Source organism: Pristiophorus japonicus, chromosome 9 (genome assembly GCF_044704955.1).
Source record: "Pristiophorus japonicus isolate sPriJap1 chromosome 9, sPriJap1.hap1, whole genome shotgun sequence".
Lineage (NCBI taxonomy): Eukaryota > Metazoa > Chordata > Chondrichthyes > Pristiophoridae > Pristiophorus > Pristiophorus japonicus.
Window position 1 is genome coordinate 145,857,721 of NC_091985.1, and position 21,800 is coordinate 145,879,520.

The 21,800-nt window shown below is 44.2% G+C and overlaps 1 protein-coding gene and 1 non-coding gene across 3 annotated transcripts; both read right to left on the reverse strand.

The window, feature by feature from the left end:
* Positions 1-70: 70 nt before the first annotated feature.
* Positions 71-19,238, reverse strand: rnaset2 (ribonuclease T2). Of its 2 annotated transcripts, none has more exons than XM_070888809.1 (10): positions 19,165-19,238; positions 16,537-16,653; positions 10,938-10,998; positions 9,499-9,554; positions 5,955-6,012; positions 4,631-4,695; positions 2,714-2,827; positions 1,915-1,960; positions 1,753-1,827; positions 71-1,280 (listed from the first exon to the last, which is right to left on the reverse strand). In XM_070888809.1, exons 2-10 carry the CDS (start codon positions 16,635-16,637, stop codon positions 1,089-1,091), a joined length of 768 nt encoding a protein of 255 aa, XP_070744910.1. In that variant the 5' UTR covers positions 16,638-16,653; positions 19,165-19,238; the 3' UTR covers positions 71-1,088. The 2 variants fall into 2 exon arrangements, with proteins under 2 accessions (XP_070744910.1, XP_070744911.1); XM_070888810.1 differs by lacking the exon at positions 19,165-19,238 and adding an exon at positions 17,606-17,870.
* Positions 12,149-12,348, reverse strand: LOC139274259 (U2 spliceosomal RNA). The gene has a single exon (XR_011595438.1). It is a non-coding gene; the product is annotated as a U2 spliceosomal RNA (small nuclear RNA).
* Positions 19,239-21,800: the final 2,562 nt, after the last annotated feature.

Sequence of the window (21,800 nt, forward strand, 5' to 3'; positions counted from 1 at the left end):
TCAAGGTCATCTGTACCAAGAAGCAGGCAGGCTGAAGAATTGTGAAATCATCTACCACTATTGACACCAGTTTAAAATATACACTTTTATTTTAAATGAACTCCTTCATTTACTAAATTACAGATTTGAAATGTTACACAAGACACAAACGAGTTTCAGAATTTTTAGAAATGGATCTGGAAACAATAGTGACTTTACTTGAGGCAGAACAGTTCCCCACTGTCTGGGATACTAAGTTTGATTTAATCATTCATTGGAAAAGTATATTGAAAGCTTTAAAACCCATCTTAAATCTCAACATTTTTTAGAAGCCCACAGTGCTGATCAGAGATGACTCTAGCTAGTGAGATGAAGCAAGTGAGACTTCCCCTTCTACTGAAAGAGCACACAGTGCAGATTGAATGTTGTGCGACCTGGCCAGGGTTGTGAGGAAGCCCCAGGTTGAAGGCACGTCTGAGCTGTTCTTGTGCACCCAGAAGCAAGAGGCTGAGGCCTGGTACAAGCTCAGGCACACAGCCCTGGAGAGCAAGAGGACGTCTCAGCTGATGTGGGGAGGGGAAAAACAAACTATAAATTGCTAAAGCTTTAAGTTGAACACCTCGTTGCATTCCTCATCCTGCAGGTAGGTTTTACTTTCTGTTCAGTACTTTGGTTTCCTCTCCCAGTACCAGCCCCCTGATTAAATGCATTGCAAGTCCAACACCAAATGTCATGACAAAATAAACTGGTCACTATAATTTACAGGTTAATCTAGCCCCACAATAAGGCAAGCCCATTTTAAAAGGAGAGCGATATAAAAGATTTAAGCTACACAATCTATTTTAAAAATCTTTTGTCTTGAGTAATGCCGCACAAAAATCTGTGCTCGTGTTAGTGCAAGTGGTATTGGAGATGGAAATACCTTAAACTTAGAGATTAAAAAGGACATTAACTGCTAGAAATTCTTAGGACACTGACTAATCCACTGTGCTTTGACACTATTCAAACTGACAGACCATATTCTGTGTGGGATTGCAAGGGCAGCAATATACTGTAGCGACCTGGAGTACACAATACCAGCACTGTAACTAGTGCATTCTCTCACACCCTCAATACAGGTGGTCTATCGGAGGGTAAGAGATTTTCAGGTTAGGGTCACACTCGGAAAAGTCTGCAGAGGTACTGTGCTGTCTATCATTCTTGGAGACGAGCATGTTGGGTGCAGCCTCTATGCAGTTCTGCAGCTGAAATTCTTTGTTGAAACAGAGTTCGATCTGACCCAGTGTTTGCACTGCCGCAGCCTGTGGTTGGGGAAGTGGAGGAAACAAAAAATAAAAGTTGAAGAGTTGAGCTCCAAGCTTGCCTCTTTTTTTTTCTAGAGTAAAAACAAAATTTGTCTCCATACTAAATTGCATTTAAATTACAACATTGCAAGTTATAAATCAAGTAGACTGGAAACGAATTGCAGACCCAAATCTTTGAATTGTAAATCTCTATTTAACCTTAATTACCAGACCCGGAGGGATTAAAACTTGCTGCAGACAAAATGATTCCTGTGTAATCGCCCCTGCAATCCCATCAACAGGAATAATCCCTCAACTCGCATCAGTCCCCAGGCAGACTGGCTGAGCAAGGTATAAATCAAGTGCAAAATGGAGACCTTCGTACAACTTTATAAATCAAGTGCAAAATGGAGACCTTCGTACAACTTTAATTTATCTGAAACCGGGTTTTGATCAGAACGACACGGGTCACAAACAAAGCAGGAATTACCTGAGTGAGACGCAGGCACTGAATTTTCGGTGTTACCCCATAGACTGACACGAGTGCCTTTTCAATGTCCTCCACCTAAATGTGAGAATGTTAGTGAGAATTATAGCAAAGCAGAGCAGAAAAACAAGGTGTTCAAAAGGACAAATAGCAGCAGGTTCTTACCATATAATAGTTGGTCGATGGCAATATACCAGACTTCTGAAGAACACTGAATAAAGTTTAAAAGAAAAGTCAATCACTGGGAAGTAAATTCCTGAATTAAAATAAATATCCAAGTCTTGCAGTGAAACATTAGAACAGCGACTGACAGATTTACTCTGCTCATTAATAGAAGGACTGAGCACGTGTCGACCTCTTCAATTTATGTATTCGCGTGCAGGAAGCAAGGAGACAGAACAAGGGACTGGGAAATGGGTTAAAAACCCAGACACTTTGGTTTGGGAGGTAAGAAGAGAGCACACAAATAGAACCCTCAAAGCCTCCTGAATAAAGTTTAACAACCCTACCAACATCTGGAATCCCTGGCCAGCGACCACCCTAAGCAGAAGAAGAGCACCCAGGAGGACACTGAGCACCTTGAGTCTCGTCACTGAGAGCATGCGGAAACCAAGCGCAGACAGCGGTTCCCACACCCACCCTTTCCTTCAACCACAGTCTGCACCACCGGTTACAGAGACTGTAATTCCCACATTGGACTGTACAGCCACCTGAGAACTCACTTAGAGTGGAAGCAAGTCTTCCTCGACTTTGAGGGACTGCCTATAATGATGATTGAGAACAAAAGCAGTGTTAGCTTGTCCTCTGTTAGTTTGCCCTCAGCTTTAGACATATTCGAGGACTTTGGCAAAGAATCTATCCAAATTTCTGCCCAGAAGAGCCAAGTTATTCCGTTCAGGGCTGCTTCGATGAGAAGGGTTTGGGTACAGTCTGAAATCTATGAAAAGGAGGGAAGATGGATTACCTGTTCAGGTCCAGCTGGTGATACAGTTCCAGTGCTTTACTGAAATACTTGTCCTGGGTGTCCAAGGATTCCAGCGTAGCCGCACAGGTTCCATGTTTCATCCACTCGTGCTTCCTGCACAGAAAAGAACGAGACCCAAAATGTCAGGTAGAAGTAGCAAGTGGAAACTGCCCCTCTCATCCGTACAGGCCGACAGATGCCAGGTTTCACCGAGTTGCCGAGAGGTTTTCTTATACATCCAATGTTATCAGTTTGCTTCAAGGTCTGACTCCATGGCTACTTCTCCTCCTTTAAGACCCCCCCTTAAACCCCACCTCTTTGACCTGGCTTCTGGTCACCCTTCCTAATATCTCCACCTTCAGTTTGGCATCCATTTTTGTCTGATTACACCTCTGTGAAGCCACTTGGGTTTTTTTTCTGATTTTGAAGTTAAAGGCCCAGTATAAATGCAAATAGACTTTGTTACCAAGCCCATAAGGTCATTCTCCACAAGTGAGCCCAGACAGAAATGGCTATTCAACTGTGTGAGGTGGCAGCAAACTGAATTCTCTCTTGACCAGAGAGCAGGGGGGCTGCAATAGTGACCAGGAGCAGGAACCCTGGCCAATTCCCTCTTTGGAGCCTGCAGCACTGAAGGCAAATAGAATGCCTGTATTAATGCCATGGCTGAGTAGTGCCAACTCAGCACAGGTGGGGGATCAACACAAGGGCCTTTCTGATCTGTACGGCTCAGTAGCACTCGAGTTGGTATAACTCCCCTCTCAGGGAGCAGGGGTACATTTGCATTAACTTCGAGCATGCCCTCTACTTACTCAGCATTGGCCCAAACTAATCTACCTCCTGCAGTCAAAACCAAGGAGGAATATTCATTCTTACTGTGGCTTTACTAGCTCTAGATTACTAAATGACAGCCCACAAGATGGGCTGAATACAGGCACAAAGGATAGCAAGGCTGTAACCAAGGAGGCCTGCGGGATGTTACAAAGAATGAGCCTTCCAGTTAGGACCAGATGAGAAGCTAGGGATTTTCTGGTGAAGCCGAGAAGGTTAGGGAAGACCAGATGAAAGAGATTTCGATAAGATAAACAGTGAGACTTTTTCCCCCCCAATGACTCGAGACAATAACGAGAGGGCACAAATTTAATATGATCTCAAGAATGTGAGGTGGTTAGAAAAAATATTCTTTCCACGGAGAGGGGTTAGAATATGGGATTCTCTGCCACAAACTGTTGTTGAACGAGTCTAGAAATTCGTTTAAATAAAAAAGGAATTAAGATAGTCGCTGGAAAACAAAGAATAGTAAACGGGTACGGGGACCAGCTGGAGTGTAGGGTCAGACTGGGTGGGTCATGGAGCAAAACTCCAGCACAGACTCTATGGGTGGAATGACCAGTTTCTGTTCTATGCCATTGTAAGAGAAGCAATAGAGCAGATCCTTGGCTCCTGGCTGCTCCCTATGTTTCAGCAGAGATGGTCTCACGTACACTTGCTGTCGAATGGGGAGATGACACTGACTAGGCCCTTGATTCGGAGTTTGACTGTGCAAGACTTCACGTGGGTACTTGTCTGGGGCTTAGGGCTAAATGCGCTGCAGGGAATCCACGAACCACAGACGCCTCGAGACACTTGCACTTTGCTTATCTTTTGGATGAGCAAATTAATTAATCGTTCGTAGAGGGATAGATTAGAATCAAGCTGACCAGGGGCCTTGGTTTAACTTCTCATTTGAAAGACGGCACGTCTGACAGTGCAGCACTGCATTGGAGTGTCAGCCTGCATTGTGTGCTCAAGTCCTTGGAATGGGACTTGTGCACAGAACAGAAGACAGCTGTGAGCAACGAGTGTTAAACGTCCACCCAAGTGTCCCATTTTCTTACTGATTGTGTTGAATAACAGAACATTAACACAAAGACAAACCAGAGCATAGTAGTGTTGGGATGGATCACATCAGGCCACCAGTGCTCCAATTCAGATAAAATGTCCTGCAGATAAATAGAAATGTCAGAAGCTGTAACCAGCAACATTACTCTTCAGTCTGTCTACGTATCGAGAGCTATAGTGGAACAGACTCAGACACAGAATACCAACGGTGGGGCTTTAATCTTATATATTCTACCCATCACTAACCCACACTGCATCCTCTAATTTAAAATGGCTCAGCACTCACACTCCATGGGTTTTCAAGGCCAGATTGCCATGGTCAGGAGGCCAGAGTTTGGATTCCCTGCCCTGCGGAGACCCAGTCTAACTGAACATACAATGTAGCTGCTCACCTCTAATCAATGAAATCTGAAGTTTTCACTGTACCCAGAGCTCAAAGAAATCCCAAGTCAACCATTTGCACACCAAACAGATTGGGAACAAAGCAGTCACAGCAGGTATACTTTATTTAAGTTTCAAGTTAGCATTCACGATCAATGATACATTCACACATGTTTAGCGTCAGTGAGAAGCGTTTTCACCTGGGGTGTAAAGTCAAGCGTTCGGGACTGAACTGACCCCAAAGGGCAGGAGAGTGAGACTAACTCCTCCAGGTGCTCTCACTCTACTTTACTCTGTCATCAGGTCAGACCTGGAGTCCGGATTCAGGCTACAGGTAACCTCATAACTGCGGTCAAAGCAAAACCCCTTCCACCCAACATAAGAAATAGGAGCAGGAGTAGGCAATTTGGTCCCTCAAGCCTGCTCTGCCATTCAATAAGATCATGGCTGATCAGATCCTGGCCTCAACTCCACTTCCCCGCCCGCTCCCCATAACCCTTGACTTCCTGTCTATCTCTACCTTAAATATATTCAATGACCACAGCTCTCTGGGTGGAGAATTCCAAAGATTCACAACCCTCAGAGAAGAAATTCCTCCTCATTTCTGTCTTAATTCTGAAACTATGCCTTCTTCATACTACAGCAGAGTGTGAATCCAGCCTTAAAACTAATAATGATACAGCACAATTTCCTTTTAATATTATAGCTAGACAGCTCATTCCGCACATTCCCAATCCATTAGTGCTGGTAATTAATTAGAATCCAGCACATGTAAATATCAGAGTCCTTTAAGTATTCCATGTAATGATAAAGTGATAGACGGAACATTAAATGTATTTCAATCAAAAGATAAAACCTAGCTTATTATATCAAATTACACATCATATTGATTCAAAATAGCAAATGCCATCTCGCTTTAGTAAATGTACCGAGGGCCCCCACTGCATCAACCCCAATGTAGATAAAGCTAAATACCCACCTTGACATTTCGGACGTCGAAATGCCAGGAACGATTGCACATCATATTGTGTTTGGGCCTATTTTTAAAAAATTTATTTTTAAAATCAAGATAATCATGAAATAAAAACAGGAAATAAAGACAACACATTACCTCTGAGGAGTAGGTCAACATTCCACCCTCATCAAAGGACTTTATTTATTTTTAAGTTTTTAAAAGTTTGGATTTCCAGCATTCAGGAAGGAGAGAGAGAGAAAAAAAAAATCAGCAAAAGAAAATGGCGAGCGAATGGGAGAAGGGGAAGAAACAGATAAAGTATGGAACAACATTAATATTGCATTTTTGTCTCATCTCTGAAAAACATCCCAAAACATTTCACAGACAATAAATTACTTTCAGTTCTTGATATTTAGGTAAACGGGGCAAATTTGACTGCTGTTCCCAATTAAAAAGACCATCTCAAGGGCTGATAGTCTGCAAGACGGAAGTCCCAAGCAGACAATCCCGCTTCTCCCATCTGGATCGAAGTTGCTGTTAATTGAAAACTTAGTACTTTTTCAGGTTAAGGGAACGTGTGGAATTTTCAGACCCAAACTGCTGTTGTTATAGGGAGGAAATGTTATTTTGATTCCGATTGCAATTCTGCAAAGTATTTAATTTCTTGTTTAGTTGGATTTTGATGCAGTGTCACTATTTTGAGTAGATAATTGCACAAGTTGTTGCTTGGAATATCACTAAGTTTCTCTAAAGGGTGCAGCCGAGCACAGAGTGATCAACAAATGACATTTGGTGGAATAAAGCAAACTGATGAGCCCACTGTAAGTACATTTAAGGAAGAGGTTTTCAAAAACTTCTCAGGATGCGAGTAAGGCAGTGTTTATAGCACATCGAGTTGATCAAGTGATTCATTGTGCAATCAAATGGCTTGTGAGGCCACTTCAGAAAGTTAACCAAATAACATGGGACTGGAGTCAATCATCTTCCCTCCATCACGAGGTCAGAATGGGGATGTTTGTTGATGACTGCACAGTGTTCAGTGCCATTCGCAACTCCTCAGATAATGAAGCCGCCCGTGACCACATGCAGCAAGACCTGGACAACATTCAGGCTTTGGCTGATAACTGGCAAGTAACATTCAAGTGCTAGGGGCAATGACCATCTCCAAGAGAGAGTGTCTAACCACGGTCCCTCGACTTTCACCGACATTACCATCACCGAATCTCCCACCATCAACATCCTGGGGGGGAGGTGGTCACCATTGACCAAGATCTTAACTGGACCAGCCATCTAAATAGTGTGGCAACAAGAGCAGGTCAGAGGCTGGGTATTCTGTGGCGAGTGACTCACCTCCTGACTCCCCAAAGCCTTTCCACCATCTACAAGGCACAAGTCAGGAGTGCGATGGAATACTCTCCACTTGCCTGGATGAGTGCAGCTCCAACAACAAGCTCAACATCATCCAGGACAAGCAGCCTGCTTGATCGATACCCCATCCACCATCTTAAACATTCACTCCCTCCACCACCGGCGCAACGTGACTGCAGTGTGTACCTTCTACAAGATGCACTGCAGCAACTCGCCATGCATTTTTTGACAACTCCTCCCAAACCTGCAACCTCTACCACCTCGAAGGACAAGGGCAGCAGGTGCATGGGAACACCACCACCTCCAAGTTCCCCTCCAAGTCTCACACCATCCTGACTTGGAAATAGATCGCCGTTCCTTCATTATCGCTGGGTCAAAATCCTGGAACTCCCTCCCCAACAGCTCTGTGGGAGCACCTTTACCACACGGACTGCAGCGGTTCAAGATGGTGGCTCACCACCATCTTCTTGAGGGCCAATAAATGCTGGGTGACACCCACAGGAATAAATTTTATTTTAAGTCACAGGCAGGCCCACACCCGATAAGGACAGCAGGTTCGCTTCCCTGAAGAATATTACTGACCCAACTGGGTTTTTAAACGACACTCCATTCGGTTTTCGTGCTCATTTATTTTCAGTGTCACCAACAAATGATTAGATTTACTGAATTTAATTTCCTGAACTTGAAATCAACCTTGAAGAGACCAGAATGAGCCTTGGGGCCCATAACCTGTGAATGGTTGAGTGTGGCATTTGACCAAGTGAAAACCGATGAATCTTTGTGGCAAAGAGCAAGATTTTTAGAAATGATCACTTTAGATTTGGTTGAGCTGGTTCCTGGCCAAATACAGCTGCAAAAATGTCCCTGATTCACAGCATGTAATGAAACATCAGGGGAACCAGAGGCATTCCAACTTAACTCTGTTCTAAACATTAGTAACTACACAACACCACATTGGGCAAATGGTTGGAGATTTAAAGCAAATGTAAAGTAGTTGGTAACAACTCAGGCCGGGCAGTAGTATATAGAGGCGCCAACCAACATGGAAAAAAACACAGGCCTATATGTAGTCATTCTCAAGTGTCAACTTGGCGCCATTGGTACCACTCTTACCGTGGGCGTCAGAAGGATGTTCAACCCCCACTCCAGGATTTGAGCTCATAATCTGACACTAGGGGGTCAAAATTCGGTTGTCAACGCCACCAGTTACCACTGGAGAGGGGCAGCTAATGAGCAGCTAATTGCTTACCCGTCAGCGGGGAGCGGGTTCCTCGGCTCACGGCAAATTTGGTTGGGTGGCGCAAAGAGGTACCGCTGCACGCTCTGCCACCACCACGTGGTGACGACATAGAGCGTGCAACGCCCCCTTGGCACCGCGGCTGCGAAATTTGGTTGATACGGTGGCCTTGTCGGCAGGCGTTTGTGCAGCCTGGAAAAGCTGTCGGTACATCAGGGATCCCGGGGCGGTAGCGTCCAGACATCAAGGTAAGTTGTTATCTTTAATTTTTTTCAGCATTTATATATTAATGGCACAGTGGAGAAGTGTGGGTGTGAGTTTGATACATTTTCAGAAGCTTTTCCCCCCCCAGTTTTTCCAAACTCACGTGCTGGAAGCCGACCGTGGGGAAATTCAGTCGGCCTCCTGAGATGCCGCTCTGATGGTGCCTGAGGATGAGTGTACAACACCACTTTTAGTGCTGCTCTCTCAGCTTTGGGTGGATAAACTGAATTTGGCAGTTTGAGGTGGTGATTACCGCCTGGCGGTAAATTTGCCCTCCAGGCGATGTCACCACCTCAAAAACGGCAGAACCGAATATCGACCCCGAGCAGTTTTGAGAGTGTACGGCACTGTTGGAGGCACCATTTCCAGATGGGATGTCGAGGCCTCGCCTACCTTTTCAGGAAGATATAAACAATCCCATGGCATTATTCAAAGAAGAACAAGTGAGCTCTTCCAGAATCCCGGTCAACATTCCTCCCTCAACCAACAGCACCAAAATACAGATTCTCTGCTCGATCATCTCATTCGCTGTTTGTGTGATCTTGCTGTGTGCCAACTGGCCTACAAATCAACAGTGACTGCACTTCACATGTCAATCATTGGCTGGGAAGTGCTTTGAGATGCGATAAGACACCACATAGACAGTGCACAAGCAATCACGCTATTCATATCAGACCATGAATGAAAGTATCTGCTTACCAGAGTCCGTGAACAGTCCAGTAGTTAGGAAGAACTTTGCAAGTGTGATTCCACAGCTGCGAGAGGCAAGAGACGTAATTACCTTTCACAAAGTTTACGGCCAGTTCAAAGTCTGCTCCAATGTGAAGTTCCATCTCTGGATGACTGATGTTATCATGCACTAGATGTCCATTTACACAATAAAAACACAAACATGACAACCCCCTAACAGTATTGGAGCTTCCCAGACAGGGAACTACTCAACCTGGGCATCAGCCTGTTGGCACACAGCTGCCTGCAATCCAAACTGTTATCTTGTCCTGGCAGAAGGCGCTCCTTATTCTGGAGAAAGACCATGCGAGTGGGAAAGATATTAAGATGATAGCACCTTTACTTTGCCCAAGGTCACTCAGCCAAACAGCCCTTAAAAATGTTAAGAGTTCAGAGCCAATCACTGGCCTCATTTCCTGGTTCACATCTGAACAATTGGAATTATTCAAACAAACTCCCCTTTGCAATTCCCTTTCCCAAGTCACTCTGCTTGGTCACCTCCCTCCCTGCTGTCAAAAGTTTCCTTCGAACAAGTCTTAGATCATGCTTTCTCCCCACACCTGTTTCTCTCTCTCTCAATTCCCAGCTCGGTGTCCATCTTTTTTCTTCCCTCCACTCTGTACACTTGATCAGGTTCTGCCCGAAGATCGCCATGGGTCATTTAAACCTCTACAAAGTAGCCCAAAAGAAAACCGCAAAGACCGTTTTATTGTGCTTTGTTATGTTCCATTCACAAATAAGAGATTCCCTCAGCAATTTTCTCTGGCGTTCTCGCCACTGACTGTATTGACTCCTTCAGTTCCAAGGGTGCCGACTGACGGCTAGTACCTCAGTAGAACGCCCAGGCAGCTCAATAGTCGGGGGCGAACCTTGGCGGCAAGCGGCAGTAGACTATATGACTATGGGGGAAATGGCAGGCTGCTCGCACCACTTCAGGCAGGAGTCACTGGGCAGCGATCTGGAGCATGAACGGAAGCCAATGCCCCCTCCCCTAACCCAGAGGCACCGAAACCAACTAAGGGATTGAACCCAGGGCACTCATGGGCCGTATGCCTCAGCTATTCACTGAATAAAGTCACTGAGCTGAAGTTACATCCATTTTGTTTTCAATATTTTCATTTGAGGCAGTAAATACTGGGACAGGCTTGAAGTGAGTCACTGAGCTCCAATATGAGGAAGCTGATTCAATGGGTGATTCAGTGTCAAACTGCAGTTAATAATTCAGCTGATTCACACTTTTGCAACCAATTGATTGAAATTGATCAAGAAAACTAAACAACTAAAAAAAGTGACCAAAGTGGATAGATTAAAACAAAAGCGGTTTATAGGTCTCTTTAAATTTCAGTCCAAGTACACATCAGGAAAAGTATAAACCATCAACCCCACAACACTAACAGATGCAGACTCACCAAACACACAGTCCAAGGCCAGTGATGAGACAAACTGAGGGTGTGCCATGGGTGTTTCGTACTACGAGAGAACAGACACTTAATTAGCACTTGTTTTCAATGCTTAATGCGCCACAATTCAACTTTATCGGAGGTTTGGACCCCCCCTGAACATAATTTACACAAGTAGCAGCCTGAGTGGCTCAGTGAGTGAGAAACACCACTAGGTTAGTAATGGACTGTGCAAATCAGATGACCCCAGCTTGAATCCCTGGTCTATGTGGAGTTGGCCAAACTTAGCCCAGAGGGGATGGGGAAACCCGGGGTGCTCAACTGATCATCCTGAATGTGGGAGATGAAGAGAGGGGGAAAATTCAACTGGGGTTTCTGTTCCTGATCACTGTTCAGCAACACGTGCTGGAAGCTGAATCTGTGTGTGGACAGGATCAGGGTCAAGTGTGCGGCCCCCACAGCGGAATAGCCAGCTGCCACTTACCATCGAGGGTCATAACTCAAGATTGGATGGCTATCAGAGGGTGGCTGGCACTCAGGGAATCGTACCCCAAAACACAGAGTTCCTGTCTTCAGGAAAGGAGAAGTGAAGGAAGGGTGAGGGAAATATAAATAACTAGTTTTTTTTTAATGAAATGTTTTTGACGTCACATAATACATTGAAATTGCAACACGGAAACAGGCCGTTCGGTACAACCAGTCTGTGCTGGTATTTATCCCTCACACAAAAAGTAATCCTAGTCCCATGTACCCGCCCTATTCCCATATCCCTTTATTTCCCCTTTTCCACCCTTCTAACCCATTCTTAAATGTTAACATGGTCTCTGCTTCAATCACTAACTCCGGTAATACATTCTACAGCCTCTGTGCAAAAATATTTCTCCTGCTCTCTGTCCTGTATCTCTTACGTTTAATCATATACCTACACCCGATCTTGTTTAAGTGCTCATCAGCAAAGAAGCCCAATTACTGCACTGAAACTCCTGTCACTTTTCAACTGACCAGAAACGGTTTGCAAGCCGCACTATTTATTGCTGCTGCTAGACTGATTAGTAAAGTGTTTCAAGATTTGGCTCCCAATTTTGAATTGTGAGGTGATGTTTTTTTTTTTGAAATTCGTAGCCAATCGTTCCAATTCTTTGTCAAATCACAAACGCCAGAGGTCACCTTGCACACGCCAAGGATCACTCTGCGCCAATGCTCTTAGCCAAAAGGCCTAGAGCCACTGCACCGTTCCTGGAAGTACTGCAATACCAGGTTCGTGCCATGGAGGTGGATGGGTCAGGTCCCCCACCCACCTCCTGTTTCCAAAAAAACAAGCATATACCTTCCTGATCCAGGGAGAACAACCTTGGGGTTATGGTGGTTACTCCCGTCAGGTCAGTTACGCATGATCTTAGCCAAAAGGCCGAGAAGCGAAATTGAAAAGTACAACAACGGTCGTACACAACGGTACCTGAGAAGTTCTAAACTCCGCACACAGCAGCTGAAGCGAAGGCACAGGCTCGTTTACAAAGTGATTCGCACAGCTCAAAATATTCACCAGCTGTGACTCAAAGCAAAAGCAAAGAACATTAAGCTGTAGGGCTACGAACCTGAGGATGTGCTTTCAAAATACAGATTGCGAAACGACAGAAACAAGATACTTGGAGGGAAACTAATGGGCAGACAGTGGGTTTTAAATAATTCATAGAATTGTACAACAGAGGAGGCCATTCGGCCCATCATGCCTGTGCCAGCTCTTTGAAAGAGCTATCCACTCCCCCACTCTTTCCCCACAGCCCTGCAATTTTTTTCCTTTTCAAGTATTTATCCAATTCCCTTTCGAAAGTTACTATTGAATCTGCTTCCACCACTCTTTCAGGCAGTGCGTCCCAGATCATAACTCGTGTAAAAAAAAGCCTCCTCATCTCCCCCCTGGTTCTTGTCCTATTATATTAAATCCGTGACCTCCGGTTACTGACCCTGCTGCCAGTGGAAACATTTTCTCCCCATCGACTATCAAAATCCTTCAATATTTTGAACACCTCTATTAAATTCCCCTTACCCTTCTCTGCTCTGAGGAGAACAATACCAGCTTCTTTACTCCCTCATCCCTGGCATCATTCTAGTAAATGTCTTCTGCACTCTCTCCAAGGCCTTGACATCATTCCTGAAGTGTGATGCCCAGAATTAGACATGACACTCCAGCTGTGGCCGAACTAGTGTTTTATAACGGTTTAGCATAACGTTTTTGCTTTGTACTCTATGCCTCTTTATAAGAACATACATAAGAAATAGGAGCAGGAGTAGGCCATTTGCCCCCTCAAACCTACTCCACCATTCACTGAGATCACGGCTGATTTTCTACCTCAACTCCACTTTCCCGCACTATCCCCATATCCCTCGATTACCTTAATATCCAAAAATCTATCGATCTCTGTCTTGAATATGCTCAACAACTGAGCCTCCACAGCCCTCTGGGATTGAGAATTCCAAAGATTCACCACCCTCTGACTGAAGAAGTTTCTCCTCATCTCAGTCCTAAATGGCCGACCCCTTATTCTGAGACTGTGAGCCCTGGTTCTAGACTCCCCAGCCAGGGAAACTTCCTTCCTGCATCTACCCTGTCAAGCCCTGTAAGAATTTTGTATGTTTCAATGTGATCACCTCTCATTCTTCTGAACTCCAGAGAATATAGGCCTACTCATAGGACAATCCCCCTCCTCTCAGGAACCAGACTGGTGAACCTTCGTTGCACTCCCTCTATGGCAAGTATATCCTGCCTGAGGTAAGGAGACCAAAACTGTACACAATAATCCAGGTGTGGTTTCACCAGGGCCCTATATAATTGCAGTAAGACATATTTACCCTTATACTCAAATCCTCTTGTAACAAAGGCCAACATACATGCTTTCTTAATTGCTTGCTGTACCTGCATGTTAACTTTCAGTGATTTGTGTACAAGGTCAGCCAGGTCCCTCTGAACACCAACATTTCCCAATCTCTCACCATTTAAAAAATACTCTGCTTTTCTATTTTTCCTACCAAAGTGGCTAACTTCACATTTCTCCACATTATATTCCATTTGCCATGTTCTTGCCCACTCACTTAGATGTCTATATTCCCTTGAAGCCTCTTTACATCCTCTTCGCAACTTACATTCCCACCTAGCTTTGTATCATTAGCAAACTTGGATATATTACTTTTGGTCCCCTCATCCAAATCATTGATATATATTGTGAATAGTTGGGACCCAAGCACTGATCCTTGCGGTACCCCAGCACTGATCCTTGCGGTACCCCACTAGTTACAGTCTGCCAACCTGAAAATGACCCATTTATTCCTACTCTCTGTTTTCTGACCGTTAACCAATCCTCAACCCATGCTAGTAATCCACGATCCCAATCCCATGAGCCCTAATTTTTTTTTATATCCTCGTATGGCATCTTATCAAATGCCTTCTGAAAATCCAAATACACCACATCCACTGGTTCCCCCCTTATCTATTCTGCTAGTTACAACCTCAAAAAAACTCCAACAGATTTGCCAAACATAATTTTCCTTTCATAAATTGTGTTGACTCTGTCCAATCTTATTATTTTCTAAGTGCCCTGTTACCACATTCTTAATAATAGATTCTAGCATTTTCCCTACTACTGATGTCAAGCTAACTGGTCTGTAGTTCCCCGTTTTCTCTCTCCCTCCTTTCTTAAATAGTGGGGTTACATTTGCTACCTTCCAATCTGCGGGAACCGTTCTCGAATCCATGAAAGTTTGGAAGATGACAACCAATGCATCCACTCTTTCTATATCAACTTCTTTCAAAACCCTGGGATGTAGGCTATCAGGTCCAGGGGATTTATCGGCTTTCAATCCCATTAATTTCTCCAGCACCATTATTTTACTAATACTAATTTCTTTCAGTTCCTCATTCTCGCTAGACCTTTGGTTCCCCATTATTTTTTAGTTTTCTTCTGTGACGACAGACACATATTTGTTTAATTTCGCTGCCAGTTCCTTATTCCCCATTATAATTTCTCCTGTCTCAGCCTGTAAGGGACCCACATTTACTTTTCACAAATCTTTTCCTTTTTGCATGCCTATAGAAGCTTTTACTGTCTGTTTTTATGTCTCTCGCTAGTTTACTCTCATATTCTATTTTCCCTTTCTTTATCAATTTCTTGGTGCTCCTTTACTCCTGAAATCCTCATGCTTACTATTTTTGGCAAAATTATAAGCCTCTACCTTTGATCTAATACTATTTTTAACTTCTCTTGTTAGCCACAGTTGGACCACATTTCCTATGGGGTTTTTGTGCCTTAAAGGAATGTATGTTTGTTGTAAATTATGTATTAATTCTTTAAATGCTATCCATTGCTTGTCTACCATCATACCTTTCAATGTAGTTTTCCAATCTACCTTAGCCAACTCGCCTGACATCTACATAGTTTGGTTTGTTTAGATTTAAGACCCTAGTTTCGGATTTAACTACATCATCTTCAAACTCAATTTAAAATTCTAACATATTATAGTCACTTTTCCCATGGGCCCCTTTACTACAAGGTTATTAATGAACCCTTTCTCATTGCACAATACTAGATCTAAAATAGCCTGTTCCTTATTTGGTTCCTCAACATATTGATCTAGAAACCCATCTTGTATATATTATATGAATTCATCCTCTACACTTACTGCAAATTCGGTTTGCACAATCTATATGTAGATTGTATTACCCTTATTACATGCATTTCTAATTTCCTGATTTATACTCTGCCCTACATTACAACTGCTGTTTGGGAGTCTCTTAACAACTCCCACCAATGTTTTCTGCCCCTTGCTGTTTCTTAGCTCCACCCAAACTGATTCTACTTCTTGATTTTCTGAGCCAAGATCCTTTCTTTCTACTGTCTTTATCCCATCCTTTACTATCAGGGGTAGCTACCACTCCTCCTTTTCCATTTTGCCTATCTCTTCTAAATGTTAAGTATCCTGGAATATTTAATTCTCAACCGTGGCCACTTTGCAACCACGTCTCTGTAATGGCCATTAGATCAAACCTATTAATTTCTATCTGCGCTATTAATTCATCTGTTTTGTTGTGAATGCTTCGCACATTCAGATATAGTGTCTTTAGCTTTGACTTATTTCTATTTTTCCCTGATGTCACCTTAGTCACTTGTGCTCTATGACCTTTGTTATTTATCTGTCCCTTCCTGACCCTCTCTGCTTATTTTTACCCAAACATCTACTCTGCTCTAGAGCCTTGTCATTTCTCTTGCTGCTTTTAAATGAACTCTTTCCTGAAACCTCCCATCTCCCTTTCATTAGTTATATAAAGCCAATTATCCTGTATGGTTTTACAGCCTTATTAACTTGTTCTGCCAACTTCAAAGATTTGTGTACGTAAACCTCCAGGTCTCTCCGTTCCACCACCCCCTTTAAAATTATACCATTTAGTTTATATTGTCACAAACTAATTCTAGCAGACGCCTCGAGTTCTTTTCTAAGGAGAGAGAGAGAGAGAGAGAGAGAGAGAGCGAGAGAGACTGGTCATTTCCAGTAACATCAGGGGATGTCAGCACTGTAACTTTTGACAAAGCTTCCCCACACTCTGTGTCTCACTTACCCATCAGAAGTTTCCGGGAGAATAAAGGCAGCAAGCAGAGGCAGGAAAATCCAGGCAAACACTGGCTTCCTCCAGTATCCTGAGCCTTTCTGAAAAGCCATTTCACGTCAACTTTTCCTGCGAGCAGAAATATATGATTGGGAGATTAATGCTGTTCAGTGCTTCACCATTCTTTAGGTGCTTGCATCCAAATGTCAGAGTTCCAAGTGCAAGGTGACAACAACAACTTGTATTTATATAGCTCCTTTAACGTAGTTAGACCCAAGGCACTTCACAAGACGGTTATCAAACAAAATTTGACACTGAGCCCCACAAAGAGAAATTAGGGCAGAAAAGAGGTCGGTTTTAAGAAGTGGAAGAGGTGGAGAGGTTTAGGGAGCAAATTGTAGAGCTTGGGGCCTAGGCAACAGAAGGCACGGCCACCAAAGATGGAGCGACTAAAATGGGTGATGGTCAAGAGGGCAGAATTAGAGGAGCGCAGACATCTCGGAGGCTGGAGGAGATGACAGAGATAGGGAGGGGCGAGGCCATGGAGGGATTTGAAAACAAGGATGAGAATTTTAAAACAAAGATTTTAAATCTCTTTCCAATGTTCTTTGCTCCTTGCTGGGATATGAATCCATTGGGAACTTCAGTGCAGTGCCCAAGCAACCATTACAAGGGTATGTTAGCCTAGTGACTCTGGATTAGCAATCCAAAGGCCGTGAGTTCAAATCCCATCAGGGTCATTTGTGAATTTGAGTTCATGAAATCTGGTCATTTGTGGGCTAGTACCAGAAAATGTGACCAGGAAAATCCAACTCTCACTCTGATTAATGCCCTTCAGGGAAGGGAACCTGCTGTCCTAACCCGGTCTGTGACTCCAGTCTCACACTATGTTTTTGATTCTTAATAACCCCAGGGTAACTAGGACTGGGCGATAAATACTGACTAGTGCAGGCTATCTAACTGTGGAACTGAAGCTAGGAATAGGAGCAGGGATCCTGACGCAATCCTTTCCCAAGCCAGAAGCGACAGCTCGCATGTCACCTTGAAGCCCCATCTCATCCATGGCAAACCCTCTCCTCACCTGACACACTCTTCCCATCAGGGTCAATGTACAGCGATCAGGAGTTAACTCCAGGACACCGGGACAACTGCCCTGCTCTTCTTCAAAATAGTGCCACAAGATCTTTTACCTCCGCCTGATAGGATGGACGGAGCCTTGGTTTAACGTTTCATCCGAAAGACGGTAACTCCCAACAGTGCAACACTCTCTCAGCACGGTTATGTGCTTAAGTCCCACAACCTTCTGACTCAGAGGCGAGAGTAAGTATAGTAATCTTGGTTACTTCTGCCTAACTACTGGAATTAGACATAAAAATAAATGAATGTAATATTCAATTGGCCACAAGATGTGTTTCATTAAACATTGAATACAAACGTAATCGTATTATACCTAGCTTCCTGATAAAGATGATTGTTCCCTTTTGTGAAATGAGGGTCATTATTGTTTGGCATATCCCCAGGAAACTCCAAAGCATCTAACTCCAATGAAGTACTTTTGAAGTGTAGTCACTTTTGTAGACAAACACAGCAGCAATTGCGTAGACAGCAAAAACCCACAAACAGCAATAAGACAAATGCCCAGAATCTGCTTTGTTGGTTGAGGGTGGAATACTGGCCCAGGATAAAAGTGACTAAATACAAGATGGACTTGAATCCACTGGCCACTGCCCCCATTCCCCACCTAGTGCTCATTTTCTTTAGGTTTTATTTTCTGATCCCACCAGAAACGCTAACCTGGTTCCCTCTTTCAGACGCTGACCAGCCTGCTCTACATTTCCAATGTGTTGCTGAATTAAAGCCGTCACAGGAACTCCTAACGCAAGCTCATGTGATGTGCAGTGTTGCTGCAACTTACCGTACATTCACTTGCATAACTTTACAAGTTTAAACATGGCAAGAGTGCCTCTGACACAACCCTCCCACGGTGGATAAACCAGTCTTTGAGCATTTTCTCCATAAACAACGAACCAATGGCAGCAGCTAAACACGATTGCTGCTCCACACACACACACACACACACACTATTCACATTTAAAACTGCACATCACGCAGAACAAGCTGGCCACGAACTCACAAAAAAGTACAACATAAACAAATTCTGATCCTGGATTGGTAGTTTATGAATTTTATATTAAAACCAACATTTTATGCCCTCTACTTCTGAAGGCACTAACTAGGGCTGGGGTGCAATGGGGTAGCTCTGTATACCACCCCAGTGGTTACCCTCATTGTGCGAGCCTGGACTGCCAGCTATTCGACCGGGGGAGTTGTTTATTCTCCAGGATATTGCGGAGGTCCAAGAGCCCCATCTATCCCCGGGGGCCAGCCCCTACGGGGATCACCAGGGGGACACTGACCCCTCTCCCCCTCTCCCCCTCTCTATACCGGACCAGCCGGGGTCCCACACCCCCAGAGCTTGCAGCCCGCCCTCTGTCCCGGTTCTCTCGCTGCCGCTCCTACAACTCGGCCACTTTTATTGTGCTGCCGTCAGCGTTCAACACGTTGCACCCTACACATTCTGTACATTGTACGCCATACATTGCGCCCTACACTTGGTAAGCGATCCCCGCACTCACTCACCCGCTCCGACCCTCCGACAACAAAAGGCACCGCTCGGTCCGATCACGTGGGATAAGTTGTTGCACAACGCAGTGGGTGGGGCTCAGATTATAAGTGAGCGGGGAACATGGGGACAGGACTAGGCTATTCAGCCCCTGGAGCCTGTTCTACCGTTCAATCAGATCATGGCTGATCTGTGATCTAACTCCCTTCATCTTAACGAAGTGCTGGGCCGAATTGAGATAGTAATAGCACAAGTTAGGAAACTAAAGGTGAGTCTGGATAAGGTGTGATCAAATACAAAAAGGACTTCCAGCCTATCACAGACCTTCCCTTTTGTTCTTTCTACTGCCCCATACCCCCACCCCCTTAACAGGGACCCAGCACTTACATAAGAACATATGAAATAGGACCAGGAATAGGTCAATTGGCCCCTCAAGCCTGCTCCACCATTCAATAAGTTCATGGCTGATCTGATCATGGACTCAGCTCCACTTCCTTGCCCGCTCCCCATAACCCTTTACTCCCTTATTGCTCAAAAATCAGTCTATCTCCGCTTTAAATATACTTAATGGCCCAGCCTCCACAACTCTCTGGGGCAGAGAATTTCATAGATTTTGCAGAAAAAAAATCAAAGAGCAAGTTATTATTTAAATGGAGAAAGATTGCAAAGTGCTGCAGTACAGTGGGACCTGGGGGTATTTGTGCATGAAACACAAAAGGATAGTATGCAGATACAGCAAGTGATCAGGAAGGCCTATGGTATCTTGGCCTTTATTGCAAAGGGGGTGGAGTATAAAAGCAGGGTAGTCTTGCTACAGCTATTCAGGGTATTGGTGAGGCCACACCTGGAATACTGCAGCAGTTTTGGTTTCCATATTTACAAAAGGATATACTTGCTTTGGAGGCAGTGGAGAGAAGGTTCACAGGGTTGATTCCGGAGATGAGGGGGGTCAACTTATGAGGAAAGGTTGAGTAGGTTGGGCCTCTACTCATTGGAATTCAAAAGAATGAGAGGTGATCTTATCGAAAGGTATAAGATTATGAAGGGGCTTGACAAGGTGGATGCAGAGAGGATGTTTCCACTGATGGGGGAGACTAGAACTAGAGGGCATGATCTTAAAATAAGGGGCCACCCATTTAAAACTGAGATGAGGAGAAATTTCTTCTCTCAGAGGATTGTAAATCTGTGGAATTCGCTGCCTCAGAGAGCTGTGGAAGCTGGGACATTGAATAAATTTAAGACAGAAATAGACAGTTTCTTAAATAATAAGGGGTTATGGGGAGCGGGCAGGGAAGTGGAGCTGAGTCCATGATCAGATCTGCCATGATCTTATTGAATGGCGGAGCAGGCTCGAGGGGCCCTATGGCCTACTCCTGTTCTTATTTCTTATGTTCTTATGTACAACCCTCTGAGAGAAGAAATTTCTCCTCATCTCAGTTTTAAATGGGTGGCCCCTTATTCTAAGTCTATGTCCCCTAGTTTTAGTTTCCCCTATGAGTGGAAATATCCTCTCTGCATCCACCTTGTCAAGCCCCCTCATTACCTTATAAGCTTCGATAAGATCTTTAATTCTTCTGAACTCCAATGTGTATAGGACCAACCTACTCAACCTATCCTCATAAGTCAACCCCCTCATCTCTGGAATCAACCTAGTGAACTTTCTCTGAACAGCCTCCAATGCAAGTATATCCTTCCTTAAATACGGAGACCAAAACTGTATGCAGTACTCCAGGTGTGGCCTCACCAATACCCTGTACAGTTGTAGCAGGACTTCTCTGCTTTTATACTCTATCCCCCCTCCGCAATAAAGGCCAACATTCCATTTGCCTTCCTGATTACTTGCTGTACCTGCATACTAGCTTTTTGTGTTTCATGCACAAGGACCCCCAGGTCTCTCTGTACTGCAGCACTTTGCAATTTTTTTCCATTTAAATTATAATTTGCTTTTCTATTATTTCTGCCAAAGTGGATAACCTCACATTTTCCCACATTATACTCCATCTGCCAAACTTTTGCCCACTCACTTAGCCTGTCTATATACCTTTGCAGATTTTTGTGTCCTCGTCACAATTTGCTTTCCCACCCATCTTTGTATCATCAGCAAACTTGGCTACATTACACTCGGTCCCTTCATCCAAGTCATTAATATAGATTGTAAATAGTGGAGGCCACAGCACCGATCCCTGCGGTACCCCACTAGTTACTGTTTGCCAACTGGAAAATGACCCATTTATCCCGACTCTCTGTTTTCTGTTAGTTAGCCAATCCTCTATCCATGCTAATATATTACCCCCAAACCTGTGAACTTTTATCTTGTGCAGCACCTTCTTATGTGGCACCTTATCGAATACCTTCTGGAAATCCAAATACACCACATCCACTGCTCCCTCCTTGTACACCCTGCTCGTTACTGTTATATATGTGGACTTGTATTTACTCTGTACAGCCACCATAGGGCTCAATCCCCGGAGTCCCAAGGGATCCCATAATCCCTTGGGAGCCCAGGTATTTAAGAAGGCGTCACAGGTTGGAGAGGCACTTTGGAGACCTGTAATAAAAGATTAAGGTCACACTTTACTTTGAGCTCACAGTGTTCAGTCTGACTCTTTCTCCATACACAACAACTGGCGACGAGATACAGATAGCGAACCCA